Here is a 24,210-nt window from a genome sequence, read left to right on the forward strand (position 1 = left end):
TGGACACTGACACACTGGCCTCATGTTTGAATTAGTCGCCCATTTACTTTTCTGTGAAAGTGAAAAGTAATATTGTAGTTGTAACATTTCACTACCACTTCCAATGAAGTCTGAATGAATGCAGTCACATTGTTGGATGAACATGGAGAAGATCATGGCAAGACATTTTTAATGATAGCGAGTCTGCAAAATCACAAGCTCCCTGGTCTTCAGAATGAAAGTCATGCTTTTATGTTGCTTTTCTATACTTGTTGAGCACCCAAAGTACTTTTCATCTAAGGCTTAAATCACTCAGTGTTCTCTATAAAGCACACACAAAAATTTTGAGTTCACTACTCGGATTGTAGCTGGAGACTTTTCACTTTGCTTAGGTCATTCCCCGTACATGTGGAAGATGTAGTATGGAGAGATGGTCTCGATATGATAGAGAACTTCAGGTTTCTGGATTTGTTAAAGTTTTCATGCACCAAACACCAAACATGCCCCCCCCCCCCCACCCATTTGCCCTTAATCCTGTTGTCTCTGAATGACAAACATAACTGAGGCTTACATTTTTCATTGTCAGTGAGAGCTAGTGAAGAATAAGGACAAACACACATACACAAAGTTACTTCTTGAACTCGCTGAGAACTCTGAGATTAAAAATGACCCTGCTGCTGCAGCTGCTGTTGGCTTGAGAGACACTTAGGTCTCAATTATAGTGATTAATTAAATTGATTGTCTGTCTAATTGGATTAATGAAAAGCCTGGCACATTCCCTCCAGAGGTCTAAACCCAGACAGCGAGCAGATAGGAAACATTTTCTCGCTGATCATATTTCACATTTAATGTCAGGTATATGCTTCAGTAAGCACACGACCTTAAATTTAACATAATACCTGACTTTAAAAACTGATTAGCTACCAGGTTTTGGTAAGCATGTTTGGGTATATGTATCATGATATAAGAAAAAAGGTTCGTCCATAGACAGCTGTGGCATAAACACAGTGTTTGTGAATCAATTTCACAACTTTTGTTGTTCTATGTAAAGAGCAAATGCTAAAAAAAGACCAAAGATCTCAGCTTCACACACCACCAGACAAACAATTTATGGCAACAGCATGCAGACTGTCAATCATCTGTTATAATCCAAAAAAAAAAGGAAACTAAAGCCTGAAAGAGAATGTCTGACCTTTTCCAGTATTTCTGAGCAAAACATGCAACCTGCACTTAAATTCCTAGACATTGTAAATAAGCTTTTTTTTTCATCACTTACCTCTAAGTGCAGCTCAATTTGGAACCAGACACCCTCTCATTGCTGCTAACATTATCAGGAAAAGCAAAGGAAGACAGCAAATGAGTTCTTCTTGTTAAACACACAAACAAAAAACCCCCACCAGCACCAGAAAGTACTTAAACCGATCCTGAAGCAGAAAGAAGTGGTGGACAAACTAGGGATGTTTTTCAGAATTTATCAGTCACACTCCAGTTCCTACAAAATGGATGTGTACATAATAGGTTTTTCACCATTTTTTGCCTATTACCCATCTTGCTGACATCCAAATAATGAAGTTTGTCTCTCTTTAACTCCTTCCTATGAAGATTTATGTCGCAGAGTTTACTCCAGTTTGGTTTGCTCTGTGTGTTCAGGGTCTGTTCAACATGCACAACATACACATTTGTGCAATTTCCTGCTGTCTTAATGGGGTTGGGACCATCAGTTGTGTTGTCCAGAAGTCAGGTTGGTACACAGAATTCATATTATGCAAGAACCAATCAGCTAAGTAAAGAGAAATGACAGTTCATCATTACTTTGAGAACTGAAGTTCAGTCAATTTGGAAAAACTTCAAAAACTTTGAATGTGTCCCCAATAGGGATGGGTACCGGTATCCGGTGCCATAATGGAACCGGTTCTGACATAACCATAACCAGACCGAAAAGCAGCGCACATTTCGGTGCTTTATTTCGGTGCTTTTTTACCCTGAGATGTCATACACTTTGGATTCTAGCCAATCATTTTACCTTTCCGAGGATAGTGGGGGGGTGCAGGTACATACGCTTCAGATTAAAAATACCCAAGGCTAAGTGGTAAAAAGTCTGGCTGTACTTCACAGCAAAAGATGTAAACTCAGCAGCCTGCAACAAGTGATACTGTGCAAAGGAGGTAACGCCTCAAATCTGATGAAACACCTGGCAACGCATAGCATTTTTTTAAAAGCCGAGAAATGCGCCGTATTTGATAGCTTGCTGCGAGACCTCACACCGAGCACATCTACTGCGGGTGTGGTGCCTGTTATCAGACCCGGAGTTAGCAACATATCCCAAGAACCCGAAGAGGAGAGTCCTGGCCTCTAGCCCTGCCAGTGTAGCAGAAGTGTTGACGGATGATGATGGCAGCAGCAGCCGTTCTTCTCTGCGTGAGTAGCTTAATGTTGTCTGTGTGTAATTTATGTTGAGTAGGCTAACCACGTTATTAAATTAATGCATGTAAGGTGAACTAGCAATCATCATCGTAGTTACATGCGGCTGTCTTGTTGTTTGATGGCAGATGCTCCCTTCACCCTGGCCAAAAAGGCTAAAATGACCAAAGAAAAAGTGGAAAACAGCTAAACATGAGAGGTTTTTGGACAAAAGTTGTGTTTTTTCCATTGTTTAAGCACTGCTTCCAGCCAAGAGTGATACCATATGTGCCCTATAGCTGCAGAAAAGGCTAAATTGTTATCTTTTTACAAAAAAACAGCTAAACAGGAGAGGTTTTAGGACAAAGTTTGTGTTCTCCATTCTTTAAGCACTGGTTCGAGCACTGTTTAAGCACCGGCACCATTTCAAAAGTACAGCTTTGGCACGGGTATCCGATAAAGCCTAAATGATACCCATCCCTAGTCCCCAAGTGCAGTTGCAAAAAACATCGAGCACTACAATGAGGACCGTTGCAGGAAAGGAAGACCAAGAGTTACCTCTGCTGCTGAGGATAAATTCATCCGAGTTACCAGCCTCAGAAACAAGTTAACAGCACCTCAGATTAGAGCCCAGATAAATGCCACACAGAGTTCCAGTAGCAGACACATCTCTACATCAACTATTCCGAGGAGACTGAGCGAATCAGGCCTTTATGGTCAAATAGCTGCTAAGAAACCACTACTAAGGAAAAGCCACAAGCAGAAGAGATTTGTTTGGGCCAGGAAACAAGGAATGAATACTGGACCAGTGGAAATCTGTGCTTTGGTCTGATGAGTCCAAACTTGAGATCTTTGGTTCGACCAGCCGAATCTTTGTACGATGCAGAAAAGGTGAACAGATGGTCTCTAGCATTTGATGTCTTCAGTGAAAATCTACAATGTAAATAGCCATGAAAATAAAGAAAAAACATTAAATGAGAAGGTGTTACATTTTTTTTCTAACAAAACTCAATAAAAATGTTCATAAGAAAATTCAATCTGAAGTAAAAACCTAGAACATTTCTAGGAGGCGTCTTCTACATTACATCAGTTTCTTGTGCTCTGGGGTAACAAGATCAACAGTTCCAAGAATAAAGATTATATTTCCAATCCAATCATTTGGCCCAAGCAGAGATACCGGCTCCCGAGTGGCTTGGTTCATAAAGGGCTGTTGCACAGGTGGGAGCCTTTACTCATAATGTGATGGAGAAGAAAGGGAGGTGGTGCAAGTTGCTCTTCCCCACTGCACAAGAAATTTATGTAATGTCAAGGAAGCGACCTGTAGATTTCTTTAATGAAGAAAGTGGCAAAGAGGAATTTCTCCGCTTCCTCATCTCCTCTGACGATCAGCTCTTCCTGACTGAAAATACAGACACTGAGGAGGAAGAGGAGTGCAACTGATGACACAATGAAAGGTTACTTTTCTATATGATAAAAAAAAGCTTCTAATTTTACGGCGTTTGTCTTCCACTTAGTACCAAAGACAAAAGTGTACCTGTTAGTATAACAGCATAGATGTAGCAAAAGTGAAAATATTGCTGCTTTTCAAAATGTGTGATTATATGAGATTGTTTTTTCCTACATATAAGAACTCAATGATTGCACAGCTACTGAAATAAAAGCAATAACAATAGAAATGTATTTATTTATTTTTAGTTTTGAGGCACCAGCTAAGCCTTAGTTACATGTAAGCTTTAAGATTTAATAATTTGTTTAATAATTTTATATCTTTTTGTAGATGAAACAGCTGTAGTAGAGTTGAATTTAATTAATCTACTGTATACAGATCAAATCTGGGAAATACTCACAGTTTACTGGACTCAACTCATATACTAAAAAACAATATTTGGAGTATTTACTGACTGTTGGAGAGAAAAGGTTTCTCTGTGTTTTGGGGCTGTTTCTAACCAACTCTGCACCACTCGAGTTACCACAGCTTTCCAGTGTCTCTCTCAGACATCTCATGGAGAGCCTGTGTTGCTCACAGCACCCATCTGACTGCCTCTTATCGTGACTGCCACCATTTCCTGTCAGCCTAAGCCCACTTATGATTCAGTTTCAAACTTGTTATAAAAAAAAACCCTGCTCTCTTCTGCACTGGCATCTGAACCAGTGCTCTGCTTTTGGGTCCTCAGACTGACATGGCCTGTTGCAAAAAGTCAGAGCTCCTGCTGACAGGAGAGGCACTCGGGTCTCAATTAGACAAACTCGTTTGATTGACTGGCAGTATGATTAGATTATTGAGCAGCCGTGCTCATTCCCCTCCAAAGAAAGAAACCCTCCAGACATGCAGCAAGCAGATGGAAATGTGGAGCAAATTGATTGGAAATAATCTTCATTTCATATTTAATACAAACCATGACCTGCCAGCTCAAATCAAACATCACACAGGACTTTGAAATCAGTACATATCAAAGTTACGATAAGCAAGTCTTAATGAATATTTTATCACCCAATACATTTTTTTTATTAATGACTTCAACTACTCTGTTCAGGCTGTTCACGCTACCATGAAAATATTCTGTTTCGTCAGAGTTCCAGGGATGTTTCAGCCATGCACTGTGTCACAGGTGGTGTGGGTGAAAAGTTAAGTAAAAAAGGCAGAGACAGTTAAGCTTACCAGTGAGTGGAAGTAAAGCAAAACCAATTGCAAAACTGAAAGGTACAAATGGAAAACAAACAAATGGATGATAAACCTGCCACTTAAACACCACCTGTGACTGGTTCCATGACTCCAAATGACACTTCAAGCAAAATGGAGTTTTGCAGTGGAGAGGAACTAAAGGAGAGAATGGCTTTGTTATCATGGCTGCAGTGTAAGTGTGCTGCAGGTGGAGTTGTGGACCCAAAAATGCAGGACTGTGCAACACAGAACTGAACTAAAAATTGCAGCTTTAATCCCAGAAAAAACATCAGCAAAAGATCCAGATCAACCAGAGACATAAAATAAACTGACTCACTGACAGCAAGGCAAAAAGTGAGACAGAACCACAGAACTTAGCTACAATGAGGGGATCGGAGACAATATATGCACACAGTGGATGGTGGTGGGAACACAGCTGACACTGACCTCAGCTGCCTCAGAAAATAGAGACGACTCTGGCCCTTCCTGTAGAGTGCAGTGGTGGTTTTAACCTAGTCCAGTTTATTGTCTATGTGTACTCCAAGATATTTATAGTCCTCCACAATGTCCACATTGGTCTTCCAAGAGAAGCATCCACCTGCATTGCTGTGAGCTTATCACCCTTCTAGGTGATAAGCTCACTCTTATGATAAGCATATCATAATGATATGTTAGCTAATGACAAAAGTGTATTTTACACAACTTATTTAACCTTATAAAATAAATTAAACATTAACAAAATTAACATTTGCTTTTAAAAAATGAAAATTTTCACTGGAAAAATATTTCTCTCCACCAGCAAAGAACAACCAAAACAATAGCCAGGATGAAAGTTTATTTTCACCCCTTTAAAACAGAATGACTTTTTCAGAGTGACGCACAAATCGATCTCCCCTCCTCCTTTTCTTTATTCAAACAACTCAACATTCGAATTCAACAAAAAATAAATAAATTGTTGTTCACAAAGGTGACTTTCTTACTATTTAACTGTGACACTCCACGAGGGACACTCCCTGCAGGTTTTAGATCTCACCCTGGGTCAACACACCTGAATCACATGATTAGTTCATTACCAGGCCTCTGGAGAACTTCAAGAAAGGTTGAGAAGGTAATTTATCCATTTAAATCAGCTGTGATGGATCAAGGACACATCTAAAACCTGCAGGGACACCAGCCCTCGTGGACTGAGATTGGGGACCCCTGCTTTAGAGGAACAGAGTTAAGTGGAAGAGTTAAAAATATTTGTCTAAAACAACAACAAGCATATTCACATAAGATGTCATTAAACGCTGCATGAGATTCATAGAAGTGTTTGTTCTCCCCTTCCATCTCAGTTGCAGAAAAATAGCCTTTTTTTCCATCCTTTTGTTTCTTCAGGGTGAAAAATGTGTGCTTCCCACCCCTCCTCTTGCTCCAAGGGGAATGAAAAACAAAGCCCCGCTGATGAAACATGGTAATAAATCTACTTTAAGCAAAGTTTGGAGGTCTGTGTGAGTGTAACCCTGCTGTAACAGAAACCTCAAAAGAGTCTTGAATCGCTGAGGATGACACAGAGAACAAACTGAGCTTAACCAAACTAATTAACAGTCAATCACAGAATTCAATGAAGTAATACAAGTCATACATGTACAATACAATTGTACAGGGGCACAAAGCACGCCACGGGGCTCTAAATAACACTTGTTCAATACTTATAGAGCCAGTAATTCTCTTCTTAAATTGCCCAAGACTAAGAAACCAATCCCACACAGCAATACCACAACATTAAATCCCCCTGTCTAATATTTTGTAACCCTCCCTCGTGCCACTAAAAGAGCTGTTATATGTCGGAGCATGTATAGATCTTCTCTGGGGGAGTCCCATGGTGTATACATGTGGCATTAGCATCTGATTCTTGGGGTTTTGTTTATTGCAGGGTGGTACCTTTGTGAACTGTGCCTTTTCCTACACAGTGATATTTGATTAGATTGGGAGTCATCACTGGCAGGGGACCAAATAGGCCTCGTCTGTGTGTTAGGGGGTCTGGTGGCTTGATTAGCGCTCGCAAATTAGCCTGTGTTCAAGTCAAGCACTGCACACAATTACTCTTGCTTTTAAGCAGCATAATGTTGTCACAGTGGCAGTGGAAAATAACCCATCTACATCAATATTACCTTTTTGTGTATGCAGTAGCTGATATTAACTGTCATTACACATGCATAAAAATAAGAGTGGCATTAATGCATCCTAACTTTACAGCAGTCAGGCAGCAGGTGGACTGTAGCTCTGCTCGACTTTTCCACTTTCTGATGCATTTTCAATTACTGAAAAAGGGAGAGAGAGTTCAGGGTTTGCCACTGAGTATACTCACTCGTGGCACATCGGCATGGGTTGATACCGGTGTATATATAAAACCTCTTGCAGAAATTCAGTGTTGTAATATTTTTGGTGCTAGCCTGTGGTAGCACAGCAAAATATCATATTTGTAATTTTGTATCAAAATATTTAAATATACATTACGAATGATTGTAACGGCTGCGTGCTTTTTCTGTTAAAATGTTGACGTGGATTGTACAAGTTAAAGTAACAGCTAGATGAATGCCAAGACCCAAGGTCTCCCAGCTAGCAGGATATTATAATGGAATTATGAAGGTTAACACTTCATCTGTCATTGCTTCATTGATTAACGATGCCTCTGACATGAAAACTGACTGTCCTTTCAGTTTTAAATTTTTTCTATATGTAATTTCACATCAAGTACACGTTCAACTGCTTGTTAATGCAAATATCTGACCAGCCAATTACCTCACAGCACATAATGTAGACATGGTCAAGACGGAATGGGGAAAAAATGTCATTTTGAATGTGGCATGGTTGTTGGTGTTAGACGAACAGGTCGGATTATTTCAGAAACAGCTAATCTACTGGGATTTTCCCATTCAAACATCTCTTGGGTTGACAGAGAATAGTCTGAAAGAGATCAAATATCCAGTGAGTGGCAGTTCTCTGGACATAAATGCCTTGTTGGGGTCAAAGAAGAATGGTTACACTGTTTCAAACTGATAGGAAAGTAACACTACCTCAAATATCCACTTGTTACAACCAAGGTATGCAGAACAGAATGCACAACACCTCAAACCTTGAAGCAGGTGGGCTATAGCACATCTGGGTGCTACTTTTGCCAACTAAAAACAGAAAACTGAGGCTACAATTCATCAGAACTGGACATGAACGTTTCCCGGTCTGATGACTCTCAATTTCTGCTTATTCAGATGATACAGATGATAGTAGCAGAATTTGATTTAAACAACATCAAAAGCAGCAACCCTTTCGGCCTTGTATCAGTGGCTCAGGCTGCTGTTAGTGGGGTAATGGTGTGGGAGGACTTCACCTAACATAGTCAAAGGAGCTTGCAAAGAAAAGCGTCTGGACTTCTTTAAGTTACTTGAAGATGTTTCACCTCTCATCCGAGAAGCTTCTTCAGTTCTAAGGTCAAATGGTGGAGAGTCCCAGATATAAACCTAGTGGGAGTATCCCCCCACAGAGGGACAAAAGGACCCCCTGATGATCCTCTAATCGCCTGAGCCAAGGTGTGAAACTGGGTGTGGGTCCCAATCATGTTTCACCTAACATACTTTAAGCCCCTTAATACCAGTACCACTATGACACAATATCCGTCTCTTTATAACCACAGTGGGCCCATCATCTGGTTATTGTTTCCAGCAGGATAACGCAGAATGTCCCTGAGCTCAAATCATCTCAAACCGGCTTCTTGAACATAACGATGAGCTCACTGTACTCGACATAGACCTCCACAGAAACCAGATCTCAAATCCCACAGGCCACCTTTGGGATGTGACAGAACGGGAGATTCACATCATGGATGTTCAGCCAACAAATGAGCAGCAACTGTGTGTAAACTGCATGACAATTTCTCCAGCACCTTGTTGAATCTCTGTCATGAAGGATTAAGGCAGTATTGGCTGTATTATGTTTTAATAGCCATTTACCCATTTAAAATTACCCATTAAAAATGCCTCATGTTTCTGAAAACAGGCTTACGCTACCTTGTGATGGGAGGTTTGTGACACCGAGCATTGTTTATTGATTAAGTACTCACCAGTGTTTTACAACCTATTTTTAAACCTGCAAACTGGGAAAGTCTAGCTTCTGTCAAACATTATTCTTCTGCTAATTATTCATCTTGTGGCTGTAAAAATTTCTTACTGTAGATTTTTGAGACTGATAATAAAGGTGTGAACTGTAATGTGTTGCAGCTCTGTAGGATTTAAAGATTTATCGGATCTTTGCAAGCCAAAATTATTTGTGAAGGTTGGAGCATTATATTTCTCTTTTGTGAAACGGGTCCAAAGTGACGATTACTGAACTGGTGTTTAGCAGCCATATCCATCATCATCGGCAGTCTGTTCAATAAAACACAAAGAGCCCCTGCTGTACAGTTATTGCTCTCTGCATGGGGTCTTTCTCAGAAACCTTTGTGGCCTCAGCATGATGTACTTTTCTTAGAGAAAGCTCCCATCCGCTCACATTTTGGGTTCATGCATTACATGGATGGATAGCCTACATTGCTGTGCCAAGAAAGTTAAATTTAAATCTAAAGTCCAGGAGGAGTTACAGTTGACAGACCAGGCAGCAACCACCACATCTCTTTGTGAGCAAAAACAATCAAGTATTTGCATGTTTATAATAATGTCTGTGAAGGTTCTCAGTTCTCAATAATTATATATGTGTGCACACTAAGTTGGGCTTGCTCTATAATACCCACATGTCATAATTAGCAAGAAGAGATCAAAGTAAATAAAATAATGTGCCAAAGTCTTGAGCTTCCTCTCATTTCTTCATATTTGGCTTCCAAGGAACCAGACTTGGCCAGATATGTCAAAGGAATGTATTTAGTTTGTTAAGCTATTTAAGACTGACCTACGGGTCATTCAAGCATTAAAAACTGAAGGAGTAAATGAGTGTTGTCTTCCTATAACTGACAACTTAGCAAAGCACTTTAAATTGTATCTCAAGGTACATTGTTAATAGCAGCCTGTAGCAAAAACTCATATTTTGATCCAATTTTGTTAACAGTATCAACAAAAAAAGGATAAAAGGAAAGAGTAAAAAAAAAAAAGGATAACACTATTTGATGGACACATTAGCCAAAAACCTGGCATATCTCAGTATGGTCTGCAGTGTCCTTTAAAAACATTGATGGAACTGGACATGTGGAGGATAAAAGTGACAGGCCTAAAAACTATCAACAGTGGATGGCAAATATCTTAAAGTCATGTCTTTAAGAAAAAGGAAAAATAAAACGAGCCTGACACAGGGCCTGAGAGCTGTATCTGGCTTCAGTTCATCCGCCTACTTTGCACTGAAGCCTCATTAGAAATGGTTTCAGTGGAAGGGCGGGTGTCAAGAAGCCATTCTTAAGGAAGGGAAATAGGGAGAGATGGCTGATGTATGCCGAATTACACAAGAACTGGACTGAAACTCATTAGCAACAAGTTTTATTAATCCAAATTGTAGATGTTTGATTGAATGCAGAAAAGTGCCATCAGATTTTGATCCACCATGCAATCCCGTTTAGAAAGGAACTGATTGGCAACACCTTTATTTTTTAGCCTGATAATGATCCCCAAGACACTGCCAGTGAAGTAAAAGCATACCTGTATACAAAAAACACACAATTAAACACAATCAGTCAAGGATTGGTCTTCCCAGAGTCCGGACTTTAACATTACTGAAGCAATGTGGGATCATCTTGAGAGAGAAAAGAGCAAAAGGCAAAGAAAATCTTTGAATGTCAAAGATAGCAAAATATAAAGAAATGATAGATGACTTTTGCACAGTACTATATACTATATGTTATTAAGTCATTCAAGAAAAACATCAGTGAGTCACACTGGCTGTAGCCTTGAATTCTGACAGAAAAGCTCCGACAAAGGCACTCCTGCTGTTTTCTTCTGCAAACGCTGGGAAATCTGTAGCTGCAGGAATGGAGTTTGAACCAAACATAAACTATCTACACATTTACTTTCTGACAGTACAGTGTGAAAATCCCTTTGGGCTGAAATCAAAAACATTTAAGATGTAAATCAAGTTTCTAAGCATTTTTTGATTAATTCTAGGTGGGAAACTCTCAGATAGTAACACCAAGACTGGCGCAATTTTTATTTTTATCTAAGTCAAGTGAAGCGACTTCCAGACAGACTTTGGAAGTGGTGGGTAGTTTTTGAGACGGCTGACATTTGATTTTGCCACTAAAGAAACATAAAAATGCTATGACGGAAATAAGAACAATAATTAAATGTGTGATCATATTGTGTTAAAAATGACTAAGGAGAAAGAAGATGGAAAATACATGCAGATTATCTCTGAAGTCAGGAGCAAGTACGAGAAAGGGTTCCACGTGGAAAGTGGTTGGTAATGTCTACATGCAGCCTTGGATGCTTTACTCCTGTCATACTCGTTTCATAACACATCGAGATTCATGATGCCTGGCAGCATTTTTTCCACTTTTCATTCATCAAAATGTTCACACAGGAGTTAAATGTTGATGTTCACAGAAAGTATTATCCACTACCAGCATCTTTATTTGCTCTAAAAGAGTATTTGATGCTTATTTTGTTTTGCATTTTCCATCAAATCTATACACCTCATCAAAATACCATATTTTCATTGGTTTCAGTTCATTTTCAGGTGCTCAAGGGTTTGTTAGTCTTTTCTCTCTCGGGTAAAAATAATTGGATTCTGTCAGTTAGTCTGGAGGTTTTCCAGACTAACTTGGGTTTTGTAGTTGAAGAGAGATGTCACAGAAAACAGTGTCTTGTATTGGGTCGATGTGGTGCTTGACACTGAGGGTTGTGTTTAATCTTTATGAGAAGGACTTTTCATTCCTATCTCAAGCTCACAGCAGACCTAGCCGCTTCGTCCTGTTGGACCTCTTAGATTGGAGACCTTATCTTGGGACAGGTACTTTAAAGGCACTTGGTAAAGTAGGAGGGATATATTATGCACTTTTTAGATGTCCAGGTTAGACTGCTGCTTTGCCTGCGTGTATCCCAGGCTGATAGGCTACTGCACACATGCTGCTCAGTGTACACAATTTTAAATAGTTTTAATTTGTCTTCTATTACAAGATAAAACATTTACGGTTTCTTTTAGTAATTATACAAAGCACTTATGTTAAGTATATTTCGCACTGTACATATGAACTGTATGTTTTAAAATGGCCTAACCTTGGTTTTCCTTTTTCCCCTTTTGGTGTTAGACAGTGGAAATGCTGCAGGAAGTTCTGTGGTTTCCTGACTGCAACGTGGTGGGCCTGAACCGTAGTGGTTTGTTTATTTTAAGCTCCTCACACTAAGTAGCATGACTGTTTAATTTAGTTTAGGCTGTTCACTGTTGTCTGGCAAGAGCTGTGTGCGTGTTGTAAGCTTAGATTATTTATTATTTTTATTAGTAAATCCAGCTCTGCTTAAACCTAAAACTTGTTTGTGTCAAGATAAAGTCAAGTAGACATCATTTGTGTACTGGACCCACAAACATAGTGTGTTGGGTGACAGCAAAACACAAATGCAAAGATCAAATAAAGTCATTAGGCATAACATCCATCTGTAATTAATGTGTGCTGTGCGACGTTGTGTACAGCACAATGTACACCTGCATACAGACGTAAATGGCGCACTCTGAAAGCTCTTTAATCTTTTTTTCTTTTTCTAATTAAACGAAACCCCGAGCTGGTAGCTGTTTGTGGACTGAGGGGAATAATGAGAGTGTGACACATCAAAGGGTCTAAGTGACAGTAAAGGCCATAGAAAAAAAATCAGGGAGATAACTGATTGCTTTGTTGCAGGGGCAAACATGCAGGTGGTAAGTCGAGAGCTATATGTTTCAGCACAGCCCAGCACACATGAGGGTAGGATTATGAAAATGCACAGTGAGCTACATTTTGCAAAAATAATAATAGCATCATCAAAGCGATGATGACAAATGATAAAACAGCACAACACTACTGACCAAGCAACAGTGTTGATAAGGAGTAAATGAGACCATAAAGAAATGCCTACTCTACTCAGGTTTGTCCAAAAATATGACAAAAATTGTTTTTGTTTTAGGCCCCAGACCTGAGACTGAGTCTGAAGGAACAGGCCAACAGTGACATGTTTCTGGAGTGCTGTGCTGACCTGATGATCAGTGACGGCTTTCTTTCTTTTGCCTCCATCTGTTTCAGTCGTCTTTGTATCCTCAGCTTTCTTCCTCCTCCTCTTTTTCTTTCCAAAACCACTTCAGCGCCAGTCAATGAGCCTTATTAATGTTAGTCAAGGACAGTGATGCCAACGTCTCTTTTCATTATTCTCTCTCTTTTTTTTTATTGTGACCTTCTTTTTACTTTTGTTTTTTTTATTCCTCCACACTATGACTCAGCGGTAATTGTTTTCTTTCATGTTTCAACTTCACCTTCTGTGCAATGGAGGCCGTTTAGAGATAAAAGCTTTTAAAGTAAGCACGCATCACAGAGTCAAAGAATATCTGTTTGAATCAAACTATTTAAAAGAAAAACTTGACTTTCGATTTTAGTCTGATTTTAACAAATAAAGATTTTATTGTTTTTTACTGGTCGGTTTCCTTAGTTGATGATTCTGAATGAACATTTGTGTTAACCAGGTTTTTAATGCAGCTGTTCCTAAATATGCATAAATAAGCAAAAACGTGTTTCTCATTTTCATTCCTCTGCTCATGTCTGCAGTTTTAGAACCAGAACAACTAGAAACAATGCTTAGTTTCACCAGAGGGGAAAACGATATAATTTGTTACCTCTTCACCTCGCTGTCATTCCTTTTCTCTCTCCGACACTATCTATTAAATGCTAATGGTGCACCTTTAGGCTTTTTCATTTCTTTTCTTTTTTAAAACTTGCTTCACTTGCTGATTTCAGCCACCCCATCCCTTTTATTATATTTACATTTTTGGTCCAGTTCCCAGAGAATGAAAAGTTTATTATTACGTCTTGTTGGGTTGTGATCCAGCAAAACTGCTTGAATAACAAATAAAAGGAGGAAATGTGTGTGTGTGTGTGTGTATGTGTGTGTGTGTGTGAGTGAGTGTGTGAAACATATATATTTTCTCCCCAAAGACCACATGGCTGCACACAGTCCAAAATCTGCTATTAAACTACTACAGCTTAATCGAGCTTTGACTTCAGGGTTGCTTCATTAAAATAATGACAGCATGGAGTTTTGCTGTGTGGCATTCTGAGCCTCCATCTATGAAGCAGTTCCTGCTTTATATGGAAACCTATTTCTGCCACTGAAAAAACAAAGAAACAGTGCTATTCATAAATCAAAATTCTGGACCATTATATTAAATTTTCACCTTACTGCTAAGTTTAAGTTAGGAAGTCTACATTTTGACGTCTGGTTGGCTAAAATGTTTTTATTGGTGGAAACAAGCTTGTGTAGCTTTAATAATACTCACCTCTGGAAAGGTCATAGAACCTCTTACACCATTAAGAGACTCAGTGTGGTAATGTGTCTTACCTTATATTGATGGTGGCTTATTCTTATTTTTTGTGAAAGTGTAGTATCTGTTTTGAATCACGTTTTGTATCCAGCCTCTATTTCATTTGAGATATTTAATGTTGTAGCAGTCCAAGGGGAGGAGCCACTAACCCAAAGACTGGTGGGACTGTTCATGCTGGCATTCATTTGTCAACTTACAAGGTTATAACAGCTATTCCAGTTATGTTGTGTTGATCTGTTGTTGTTATTGTTAATTTATAACCTCATTGCTGTTTGTTCTGTATTGAGTGTGGCTAGCATGGCCACCATGACTGAGACTGCTGTACCAGTTAATGACCTCTGATCACTGTGCTGCTTGGGGTGTGATGCTAATAAAGCTGCATCCCTGTAGTTGAGCAGCGTATGGAAAACAGGAAAAAACAGAGATCTCTGTCTCTTCCTTTGACTTAAGCTCCTTTTATATTTAATAAAATGTCACCAACACATTTGGAACCAAACTCTGCACTGTGACATGAACTCGCCAAACTAAACAGGCACGTCTGCACAGTAGCTTCACATAATTCAGAATACAACAAAAAAAACTAACACTGATGCAGAAGGCAGACAGCCTTATTTGAGGTGAACCACTGAGTAGTCCATGTTTTTGCCAAATGTAAAAGTGTTTGGTATCCTTTTGCCATGGCAACAATTTCTGTTTTATAGAAGAGCATTTTCTTTGTTACTTTGACGTTTGAACCCACACACCGGATAATATAGAGAGCCATAGACAGGGAAGAGGCTGTGGCCTTTTTTAAGTTGCTGAAGTAAAAAGAGACATGAAATTATAGCAGAATACTCTCAGAGCAATAGTGCTGCAGAAGCAGTCGGTTTCATAGCAGAAGGCTCAGCTCCATCTCACATGATCAAAGGTCTTCTTTGTTGACCAAATGTCATATAGGCTAGAAAAGTTAGGAAGGGCTATATGATCTATTTATTTTTGATTCTAGTAAAGCATATCAACAAACTAAATACTGCATGTCTGGCCTTTGATGTGATTCTCAGTGGGGCCTTTGGACGAACTAAATTGGGACCCCTGCTGTATACTCTCAGTCTTCATCACTTAATGTTGAAGTATCTCACTGGGAATCAACATCATCAATCTTACTAACAACTCTGATGTTGTGGTATCCAAAGATAACATGCACAAACTGTTTTGGTTTTCATCGGGTTTTAATTAATTACACTCAAGCAAACAATCATTCCAATAACTGAAACAGGCTTCAGTTTTTAAATGTTTCACAAAACAAGACAAATGCCCACAGAGAGAAACAGTTGTGATCTGAAAAAGCTCCATGCTTTTTTATCGATGTAAAAATAAACTGTAATTTCACAACAGCAATGCACAAGACATGCAGGTATGTCTCTTAAGAGGCTCACAATGTGTTTGAACAAAGAGTTTGTGCAAAAAACAACCATCTAAATGACGCGGCCCTCCTCGTGTACGAGTAGTCTTTGGTCCTGGGCGATTTTAAGTTTTGGTGGTGTTTTTTCTATGAAAGGGCATCAGCAGTTTCTGTGCCCGCAGCCTGAACTTCTGATCCCTCACGCTGTAAATAATGACATTCCAGCAACTGTTGGTAGCCAAAATCCAGAAGGCGAAAAAGGAAAAGTTGCACCATTTATTCCCCAAAACGTTCCCGACCACAAAGACAGCGATTGGAGTGAACGATACAGTGAAAGCCACAGTTAGAGTCCCGATGGTTTTGGCTGCTTTAATGTCTGAGAATGTGGGTTTGGTCGTGCTTTGGCTTTCACTCTCAGCCAAGTGTTTCCTGCGTCTTGAGTGCTGCCTGATGCTGGAAAGAGAGATGATATTAATGACCACTGTGCCACCAAGGAGGGTGAAGTCAAACGTGGGGAAAAGGAGGAGGATGTTCCAGGCCTGGCTGGGGAACTTGCCGATTGTACCCAGAGCGTAGTTACACATCCGACTGCAGGAGTTATACTCCAAAGCGATTTCACTGCTGAAAACTATCGGACACACAGCCAAGAAGAAACTTCCCACCCAGGAGAGGACAATTAGGATCGTGGTCCTTTTACGAGTAATCACAGAGTCCTTGTGCAAAGGCCTGAGCACGGCGATGCTTCGCTCGATTGTCAGAAGGAAAATAGTCGTAATGGAGACCAAAGTGCACCCAGCAAAGATGGGGCCGATGATGTTGCATGGGTGAAAACTCACCGATTGTGAGTTGTACGAGGTCCACTCCGGTGCCGAGTCAGTGACCATGAGATAAACCTCAGCGTAAACGGAAAGCGGGACCACAAATATTCCCACTGCCAGATCAGCCACGGCGAGGGATGCCTTCAGGTATCCCTGCGGTGTGTGGAAGTGTTTGGTTCCCAGAACCACAGCAAGAGTCACCAGATTTCCAAAGAGGGTGGCAAAGATCAGCAGCACCATGAAGAGCACCATGAGGATTTTGTTGGCCAGAGTGCAGCAGCACACAGTGCAGTGTGCCTGTTCAGTTCTGTCCAACATGGTCGGCTTGCTGGACTCAATCATTGGATAAAACGATGCTGGGCATTCACATCATGACCTAGAATGAACACATAACAAAAATAGTGTTAGGTGTGAGCTGCTTGTGCTGAAATCAGGGAAGAAAAAAGACACAAATCTGGAGACTAAATGTCAACTCAGCATGGCTCTAAAATGTGTCCACAGTATCTGTTTGTTGGTAAGTAGTTATATTTACAGACCAAATGATTCAAGTAACTAAACAGCAGGAAGTAGAAAGCTGAAACCTGTTCAGCCAAGCCCTTATAAAAGAGTAACAACAGTAACAACAGTGGAGCAGCCTAATAAAACCAGGAATGGCATTCAGCAACAGTTTGGACATAGTAATACAGAAACTGTATTTAAATCAACACAACTGCAGCTTATTTGTGGGGCAGTGTTGTGCTTTAATTTCTTGGAATTAACCACTGTACCACATCTTCAAAAGTAAGGAAATGTAAACATATTCACTTCTTGAAGAAGACATCATGATTGCTCCATTCGGTTTACTTTTTCATGTCAAAGTTTCACTACATCTGGCAAATATATGATGTAACTCCCTGAAACTTGGGCCGTGCACTGAAAATTAGCCTCGTATGTGTTATATTTTTCATGACCAGTACACCGCAGTGTCACACATACTGTGTTAGCACTGAACCTTTCCAGAGGACATTAATTGTGTGAAGTAGAATTAGCCCATGTAGACGTAATTTGTACAAAGAACTTGCCTGGATTATGAGTGTATCCTTTCATTTATTTGCAGAATATCTGATTTGCATGTCTACTTGGCTTGTTCCCCATGACTAAATGAACCTTGGAGGAGGATTATGGGTCTTGTAGTATTTAGAGCATCAGCCACACATTGTCGCACATGGCCTAAAGCTGTACTCCTCCCTCCATCACCTGACACCTGCTCATCATAGTGGTGCCGTGGCTTAGCTGGTTAAAGCGCCTGTCTAGTAAACAGGAAATCCTGGGTTCAAATCCCAGCGGTGCCTTAAGTGCTGTTCTCTTCTAAAAGAAGTTTAAAAAACTCAATATAAATACCAGTCCTGTTATTAATCATACAATAAATATTGCTTTACCCCACCCCAAAAAGAATAAGCCCTTACTCAATCACTGCCTAGTCCTCAAGCTGAAATCACTGGCATTTGTTCCTATGGGATGGACTACCACAATGATTCCCTCGTGGTTTACCGTTGCAGCCCACTGATTCTTTCCCCCATGGAATGACACAAAAGCTATAAACAGCGAACTATTTCTGATTCTGTCTAAAATATCGGCTGATTTTCAAAAGACATGAAGATTAGACTAGTTCTGCACATGCAAGGGCCAGTGGTATCCATGGCACCCCATAGTGCATGCTACATGATCACAGTGTCCACAATTTGATTCATTGTCAGGAGACCTTTGGTGCATGTTACACCCCCCTCCTCTCTCTCCCCCATTCGTTTTGTCAGTCGGTGGCAAAATGTCCCCAAAAGAAATATACAGTTTTCTCTTTCATGCCTTTGTGATTTTCAACCTCCACTTGAGCCTTTATCTGCCCGCCAACCTGTTCCTCTCACCTGCCCCTGCTCCTGTAGAGCTACCTCTCAGCTCAAACAGAGACCTTTATGGTGGACTTAAGAGCTCAATACACTATAACATAAGAAATAAACACCACATGAACAGAACAGGGCAGACTAATTATCAATTGCAAAGTAAGAAAACGCAGCTGAATACACCAAAAGACCGGCAATATACATGTGATTTGACTCAAAACAAGGCCATGTGCATTTAAAATACACACACATACATACACAGATACGATCCAGGTATCCCTAATAAATATTTTAAAGAAATATTTGGTGAAGTGTGATTTAATTAAAGAAAAGAAAAAAGAAAAAGAAAAAAGCTTACACAAAATAAAAGATTTTTTAATGATAACAAACAATTATTTTCTCTCTTTGTCGAACAGTTTGCCTTCAGGTATCCCTGTGGTGTGTGGTCTTATGCAATAAACAGATGTAGGCTGCACAATTGGCGCATGCGCTCTGCTCTTCTCTGCTCTGCGCCCTCGCGTGCGGGGCATCTGGATGGGTTGGAGGGAGGGAGGTTAGGCTGGAAGGAAGGATGGATGGATGGATGGATGGATAGATAGAAGGAGGGATGGCCTACAACTAACTCCAGCACGAGGTTAGATGACGTAATAATCTGCCCGGACAACAACTGTAGTAGTAAACAAAACACAGCTGACGCTCACAGCCTGTTTTAATCTACAGTCTGTCAGGTTCCTGGACAGCCTTCTCGTGGAGCACCAACATTTTACATTGGAATAAACTAAACAGATGCATTGCTGGGATTTTGTTTTGTGTAAAAAAAAGTAGAAATCAATTAGGCGATTAAATGTAAATGTAAACAACGAGACAGTTTTCTTCTTTTTAAGGCCACCGAGTCGCTTTTCAGACACGCACCAGCTGAAACCTCCATCCCTGCATGGAAATCCATCATGGGAGCCCAATGCGCACGGAGAGCACAGTTAAGAAATTGAAAAAAAAAAAACGCCGTGGAGACATAATGTATCCAAAGTTAGATCAAAGTTGAGTGAAAAATAAAAAGCGTTTCTAATCTTCCGCGCTGTTTTCTTGGACATTCAACTTCAGAAACAGAACCAATGCGCAGCTACAGGCGTCCCTGTCTTCATGTTGCCTTTCAGTGTAAGATGCGTTACCCAGAAGGGTTTTGTTTCCCTCTCTGGCCATCATCTTCTGAGCGCAGGCATGCAGACAGCTCACGAATATCCTGCCGATAATTGTTTAGGTAAAATCATTTTTAAAAAATCGAAAGGAGGATAAAATAACAAAATTATAAATAAATAAGTTTGTTCCAGCACGCACAGATTAGCGCTGCCCTGCATGAGTATGTGCTCCTTATAAGATTCCACTTCAACAAATGAAATGCTCTTATTACTTACATGTAATATGCGGAAGATGGATGGTTGGATGGACTTACATGAAAGTTTTTAACTCAGTTTAAGAAGAATGAACAAAACTGTTCTGCTGCTGTTTGTTTTTTTAGCGCACTTCTAAAATCACAGTGCAGACCTCTAAGACCCGTTTCTACATATTACCACACATAATAGTGCCAGTTCTTATAAACGAGATAATCGAGGTTTGTAAATATTACAGTTCAAGTCAAGTCTACTCACTTTCAGCTTTACATTCATCTCAAGACGCAGTGGGAAGCAGTCCGTAAAAAACAAGCATCTCCCAGCTGATTATCCCCACAGCGGACCGCTGTTTAAAACATCCCACAGCCCTTTCCATGAAAATTATGAGGCGAAAGAGTCCACGAGGAGAATCACAAAACTCACTTTCTGTTGTTCAGATGTTGTGCGAGAGTACGTGTGCGGGAGGTTGGATTTGTGGTGCCGGGCGCTGCGCTCTGGTCCGCACTGCTCCGGAGACACTGTTTAAGTGTGTCCTCCACTGGTTTCTCCATTGGATGGGGATGATGATGATGATGATGATGATGGCAGAGTCCACCTCCTATAATATGACGCTGGCTGCACATGAACGCGTGTGTGCTGAGGATGAGGAGGGTGGTGAGTCCTGTTGCTGTATCCAAGTGGTTCATTTATCGGGACTGATTTCGTGTCTATTTTTTATTACTTACAGAGAACCCTTCAGTTTCATAAAGCATTCTTCTTCTTCTATTATTATTATTATTATTATTATTATTATTATTATTATTATTATTATTATTATTATTATTATTATTATTACAGTTCTGCACCTGTTTAATAAAACCAACCTCACCACTTGCTTTATCTGTGAATTAATGCAGCAGTATGAAAATCAGGTCTCACCTGACTCTTCCAGCAGGTTTAAATTATGAAAATCATATTCATGATATTTTTTTATCCTTTTATCTGACAGCTCACAGTTGCATGGCTGAATTACCAGTCAAGCAATATAGGGTACTTTACACAACAGTGCGGGAAATTGAACATTTGGGAACATAAATACATAGCCTCTGATAGCATGGCAAAGGGACATCCTCCTTTACCACATTATCCTGCAGCCATACCTGAGGAAGGGTTCTCTCATTAGAATCTAATTTCAGGGTCTTTTATGTGTTAAAAGTGACAGTACAGCTCAGATAATCTGGGCTTGAATTTCTAGTATAGATGAGATGTTTCCAGATTTATTTTTTTAAGCTGAGTAAACCAGTACAGAGGGTCCCATTGAAAATCAGAAAACCCTATTAAAAATATACCAGAACAATTTCTCAGAAACTGAATACTAAAGACTCAAAGCACACTGCAGGGTAAGCCCTCTGCAGAATTCACATTCATTGATATACTGAGATTATCACCACAGTCTGTGGCTATCTCTCTGCATAACTCCTAAATCTAAAGTACAAGTCCACATTGCAATAGTTACAGAGCCTTACTATTTGCATATTGTGTACAGAGAAAATAACAATGTTAATATGACAAGAGGGACACCTCAATTTCAACTTTATCTATATTCAATTCCGTGTAATATACTGGGATGTTTGTATAGTAGAGCTAATTTGTAATAAATTGTTTGATCTAAATGGTACTTTAACTTGTTAATTATTGTTACTTTCTTGGAGCAACTGTGGCTACATAATTTCCTCAGGGATTAATAAAGTTTTATAAATCCGATGATTCCGGTTGCTACTGTTGTAATATACCCATCACCTTCTACACACACCAACAAGCCAGTATTGCTGCCTGCGGGCTCAGCTCCGCTCTTGAGGATTTGGCCAAATCTCTCTCAGAAGAGTTGTTTGCTTTCTAATTGCTTTTTGGCTTCGTGGCACCACAATAGCATTAGCATTCCCCTCCCAACTGTTGTCTGTGGAAAAGCTGAAGCCAGAAGATGGCAGCTTTTACAACAGTGCATGCAAAGAACTGATACTGCAAATGAACAATTCATTGATTGCCTCAAGCCATACCAGTGTGCCCATTGGGAACCACTGAATTACGAGATGTTGATGTCCCATAACAATAAGGCAGCGGCTTTGAAGCACAAGATTCAACCGCGAGGTAACAGGATTCAGTCTGGTTTGAATAAAAAATGTATTGTGTTTTTTATGTGTGTGATATATAGAGAGAACACAAACAAGTAAAGAATGGTAGGCAGTGGATTAAACCACCATAAGGCACATAAGGTATGGAAGCATTTAAAAAAAAAATCAGGATAGACTGTTTTTCAATAGGAGTGTAACAATTCTCCAAAACCGTGGATTGGTCCATTCGACATTTTTTAATGGGGATGAATAAGGGGGGAAAAAGTAGCAAAAAGACTAAATTACATGATTAAAATCAGATCATGAACAATAAACTCCATTATTCGGATGTATTTGCAGTTCAATCATTACCTAAACATGATGTTTTCAGCACATTAGCATGATTTAACTAGGTATTAACAACTAGAAGATGGAAATATTTCACTGTGGACTTTTCTCTCATGATTTTAATCTCATTTTGTTACACGGTGAAAGAGAGGCGGAGGTATGCGCTGGAGAAAAGAGAAATGAAAAGCAGTACAAGAAAGACAATGCATGTGTGTGAATGAGAGGGAGGCAGGTGGAAGGGTGAAGATGCAAGGAGCAGAAGTAGCGAAGGCAGATGAGTTTAACCATCCAAAGCTGGAACTGGAGGTGGCAGAGTCGAAGATATTGAGATTTTGGTGGGGAGTTTGCAGCAGGGACAAGATTAGAAATGAGCAGATCAGCGGGACAGCTCGGGTTGAGCCGTTTGGAGACAAAGTTACGAAGGCAAGGCTGAGATGGTTTGGACATGATTTTGAAGATGGAGCTGCCAGGCAGGAGGAAAAGAAGAAGATCACAAAGAAGATTCATGCATGTAGGAGGACATGCAGAGGGTTGGTGTGAAAAAGGAGGTTATCAGGGTTAGGTTGAGATGGAGGCAGATGATTTGCTGTGGTGATCCCTGAGCTGTTGCAACAATTGTCACAATAATCAGATAAGTGTAGTAAAACCCTGTCACTCAAGCTAGACAGCATATCTTTATTTCTTTAATTCTTCAAAGCACCAATTTTAGGAGGCTTTATAAACACTACGACTCCTCTGAAGTGCATAAAACTCTTCCTGTGTGTTGTGAAAGTATAATTTATCTGCAGGTTGGGCTCCAGTTCTGCGGTGGGCAAAACAAGACAAAAACATAATCCCGTGTTTGTCTGTGTGCGGTGGGTAATCCTTAATCCAGTGTTCACAGCAGGCGACTTCAGTCTGATGCTTCAGCTGCCTCACAGTTTGGAGCATTTGTTTCTGCAGCCGGGCAGTGACATGAAATATATGCGTTATACATATTTTAATATGACACATAAGAAATGACCTGCACATTGGTCCTTAATGAAAATGTGCAGCGATAACAGTGCAAAGTGAAGAATTAACAGATGATAACAAAACGAAATTACAGTGGAGAAGCAGCGTTAAAATCAAATAAACCTTTTTTCCTTTGTTGTCCCCGATTTGTAGTTTCAGAAATTAATCACACAGCGGACAGGACAAGAGTACTTTAAGTATTTGATTTATTTTTTTAAGGTACAGAATCAGGTGCCCAATAATTTATACTGTTATAAATTCATAGGTTTAAAATTGTTTTGCACTTTTCTGATCTCACTGACCACTCAAGGTTTTACACATAACATATCAGCACCTGCAGCCAACTTAGAATCACAAATTAACCTCACACTCATGACTGTGGTAGGAAACCCACTAAGACTAGTGAGAACAAAGGCCCCAGGAAGACTTCAAGCTACAGTCTTCTTGCTCTGAGCCTGCAGAGCTAACAACTACACCACTGTGCTGCCAAGACACAAGACAAGATACAGAGTAAAAAAAGGTTTTCATTAAACTTAAATAAAGCGGTCGTATATTTGAAAGTATTACAATAAAATCAGTGTTTGATCTGAACACAGACTTTCTAGTGACACAAATGTTTAACTAAGTACTGTTTACTGCTTGGGAATGTATATATACAGTGCCCAAGAAGTTCATTAGACCTGCCATAAAGGAAAGTTTTTCAGATATACATGTGATTTTTTTCAAACTTTGCTTTGATGGCCAGGACAATAACATATATA

The 24,210-nt window shown here is 39.8% G+C and overlaps 2 protein-coding genes and 1 non-coding gene across 4 annotated transcripts in view; 2 read left to right on the forward strand and 1 right to left on the reverse strand.

Annotated features, from left to right (window-relative positions):
* ndufaf6 (NADH:ubiquinone oxidoreductase complex assembly factor 6) overlaps positions 1-9,569 on the forward strand; it is a 71,929-nt gene extending 62,360 nt beyond the window's left edge. The window contains exon 9 of the mRNA XM_085176582.1: positions 6,419-9,569. Within this exon, the coding sequence (XP_085032708.1) occupies positions 6,419-6,535 (117 nt within the window). The 3' untranslated portion in view covers positions 6,536-9,569. The remainder of the gene's footprint in view (positions 1-6,418) is intronic.
* A 6,380-nt stretch (positions 9,570-15,949) lies between these two features.
* On the reverse strand, positions 15,950-20,541 carry LOC146508708 (5-hydroxytryptamine receptor 1B). 2 transcript variants are annotated; one of them, XM_085176587.1, is made up of 2 exons: positions 20,442-20,541; positions 15,950-17,129 (listed from the first exon to the last, which is right to left on the reverse strand). In XM_085176587.1, exon 2 carries the CDS (start codon positions 17,093-17,095, stop codon positions 16,061-16,063), a length of 1,035 nt encoding a protein of 344 aa, XP_085032713.1. In that variant the 5' UTR covers positions 17,096-17,129; positions 20,442-20,541; the 3' UTR covers positions 15,950-16,060. The 2 variants fall into 2 exon arrangements, with proteins under 2 accessions (XP_085032713.1, XP_085032712.1); XM_085176586.1 differs by having other exon boundaries at positions 20,277-20,527.
* trnat-agu (transfer RNA threonine (anticodon AGU)) lies at positions 18,011-18,084 on the forward strand. Its single transcript has one exon. It is a non-coding gene; the product is annotated as a tRNA-Thr (tRNA).
* Positions 20,542-24,210: the final 3,669 nt, after the last annotated feature.

This window comes from Neolamprologus multifasciatus, chromosome 11 (assembly GCF_963576455.1).
Source record: "Neolamprologus multifasciatus chromosome 11, fNeoMul1.2, whole genome shotgun sequence".
Classification (NCBI taxonomy): domain Eukaryota; kingdom Metazoa; phylum Chordata; class Actinopteri; order Cichliformes; family Cichlidae; genus Neolamprologus; species Neolamprologus multifasciatus.

Coding starts and splice junctions, on each gene's coding strand:
- LOC146508708 (XM_085176587.1), bottom strand. CDS start 17,095: ATGATTGAGTCCAGCAAGCCGACCATGTTGGACAGAACTGAACAGGCA.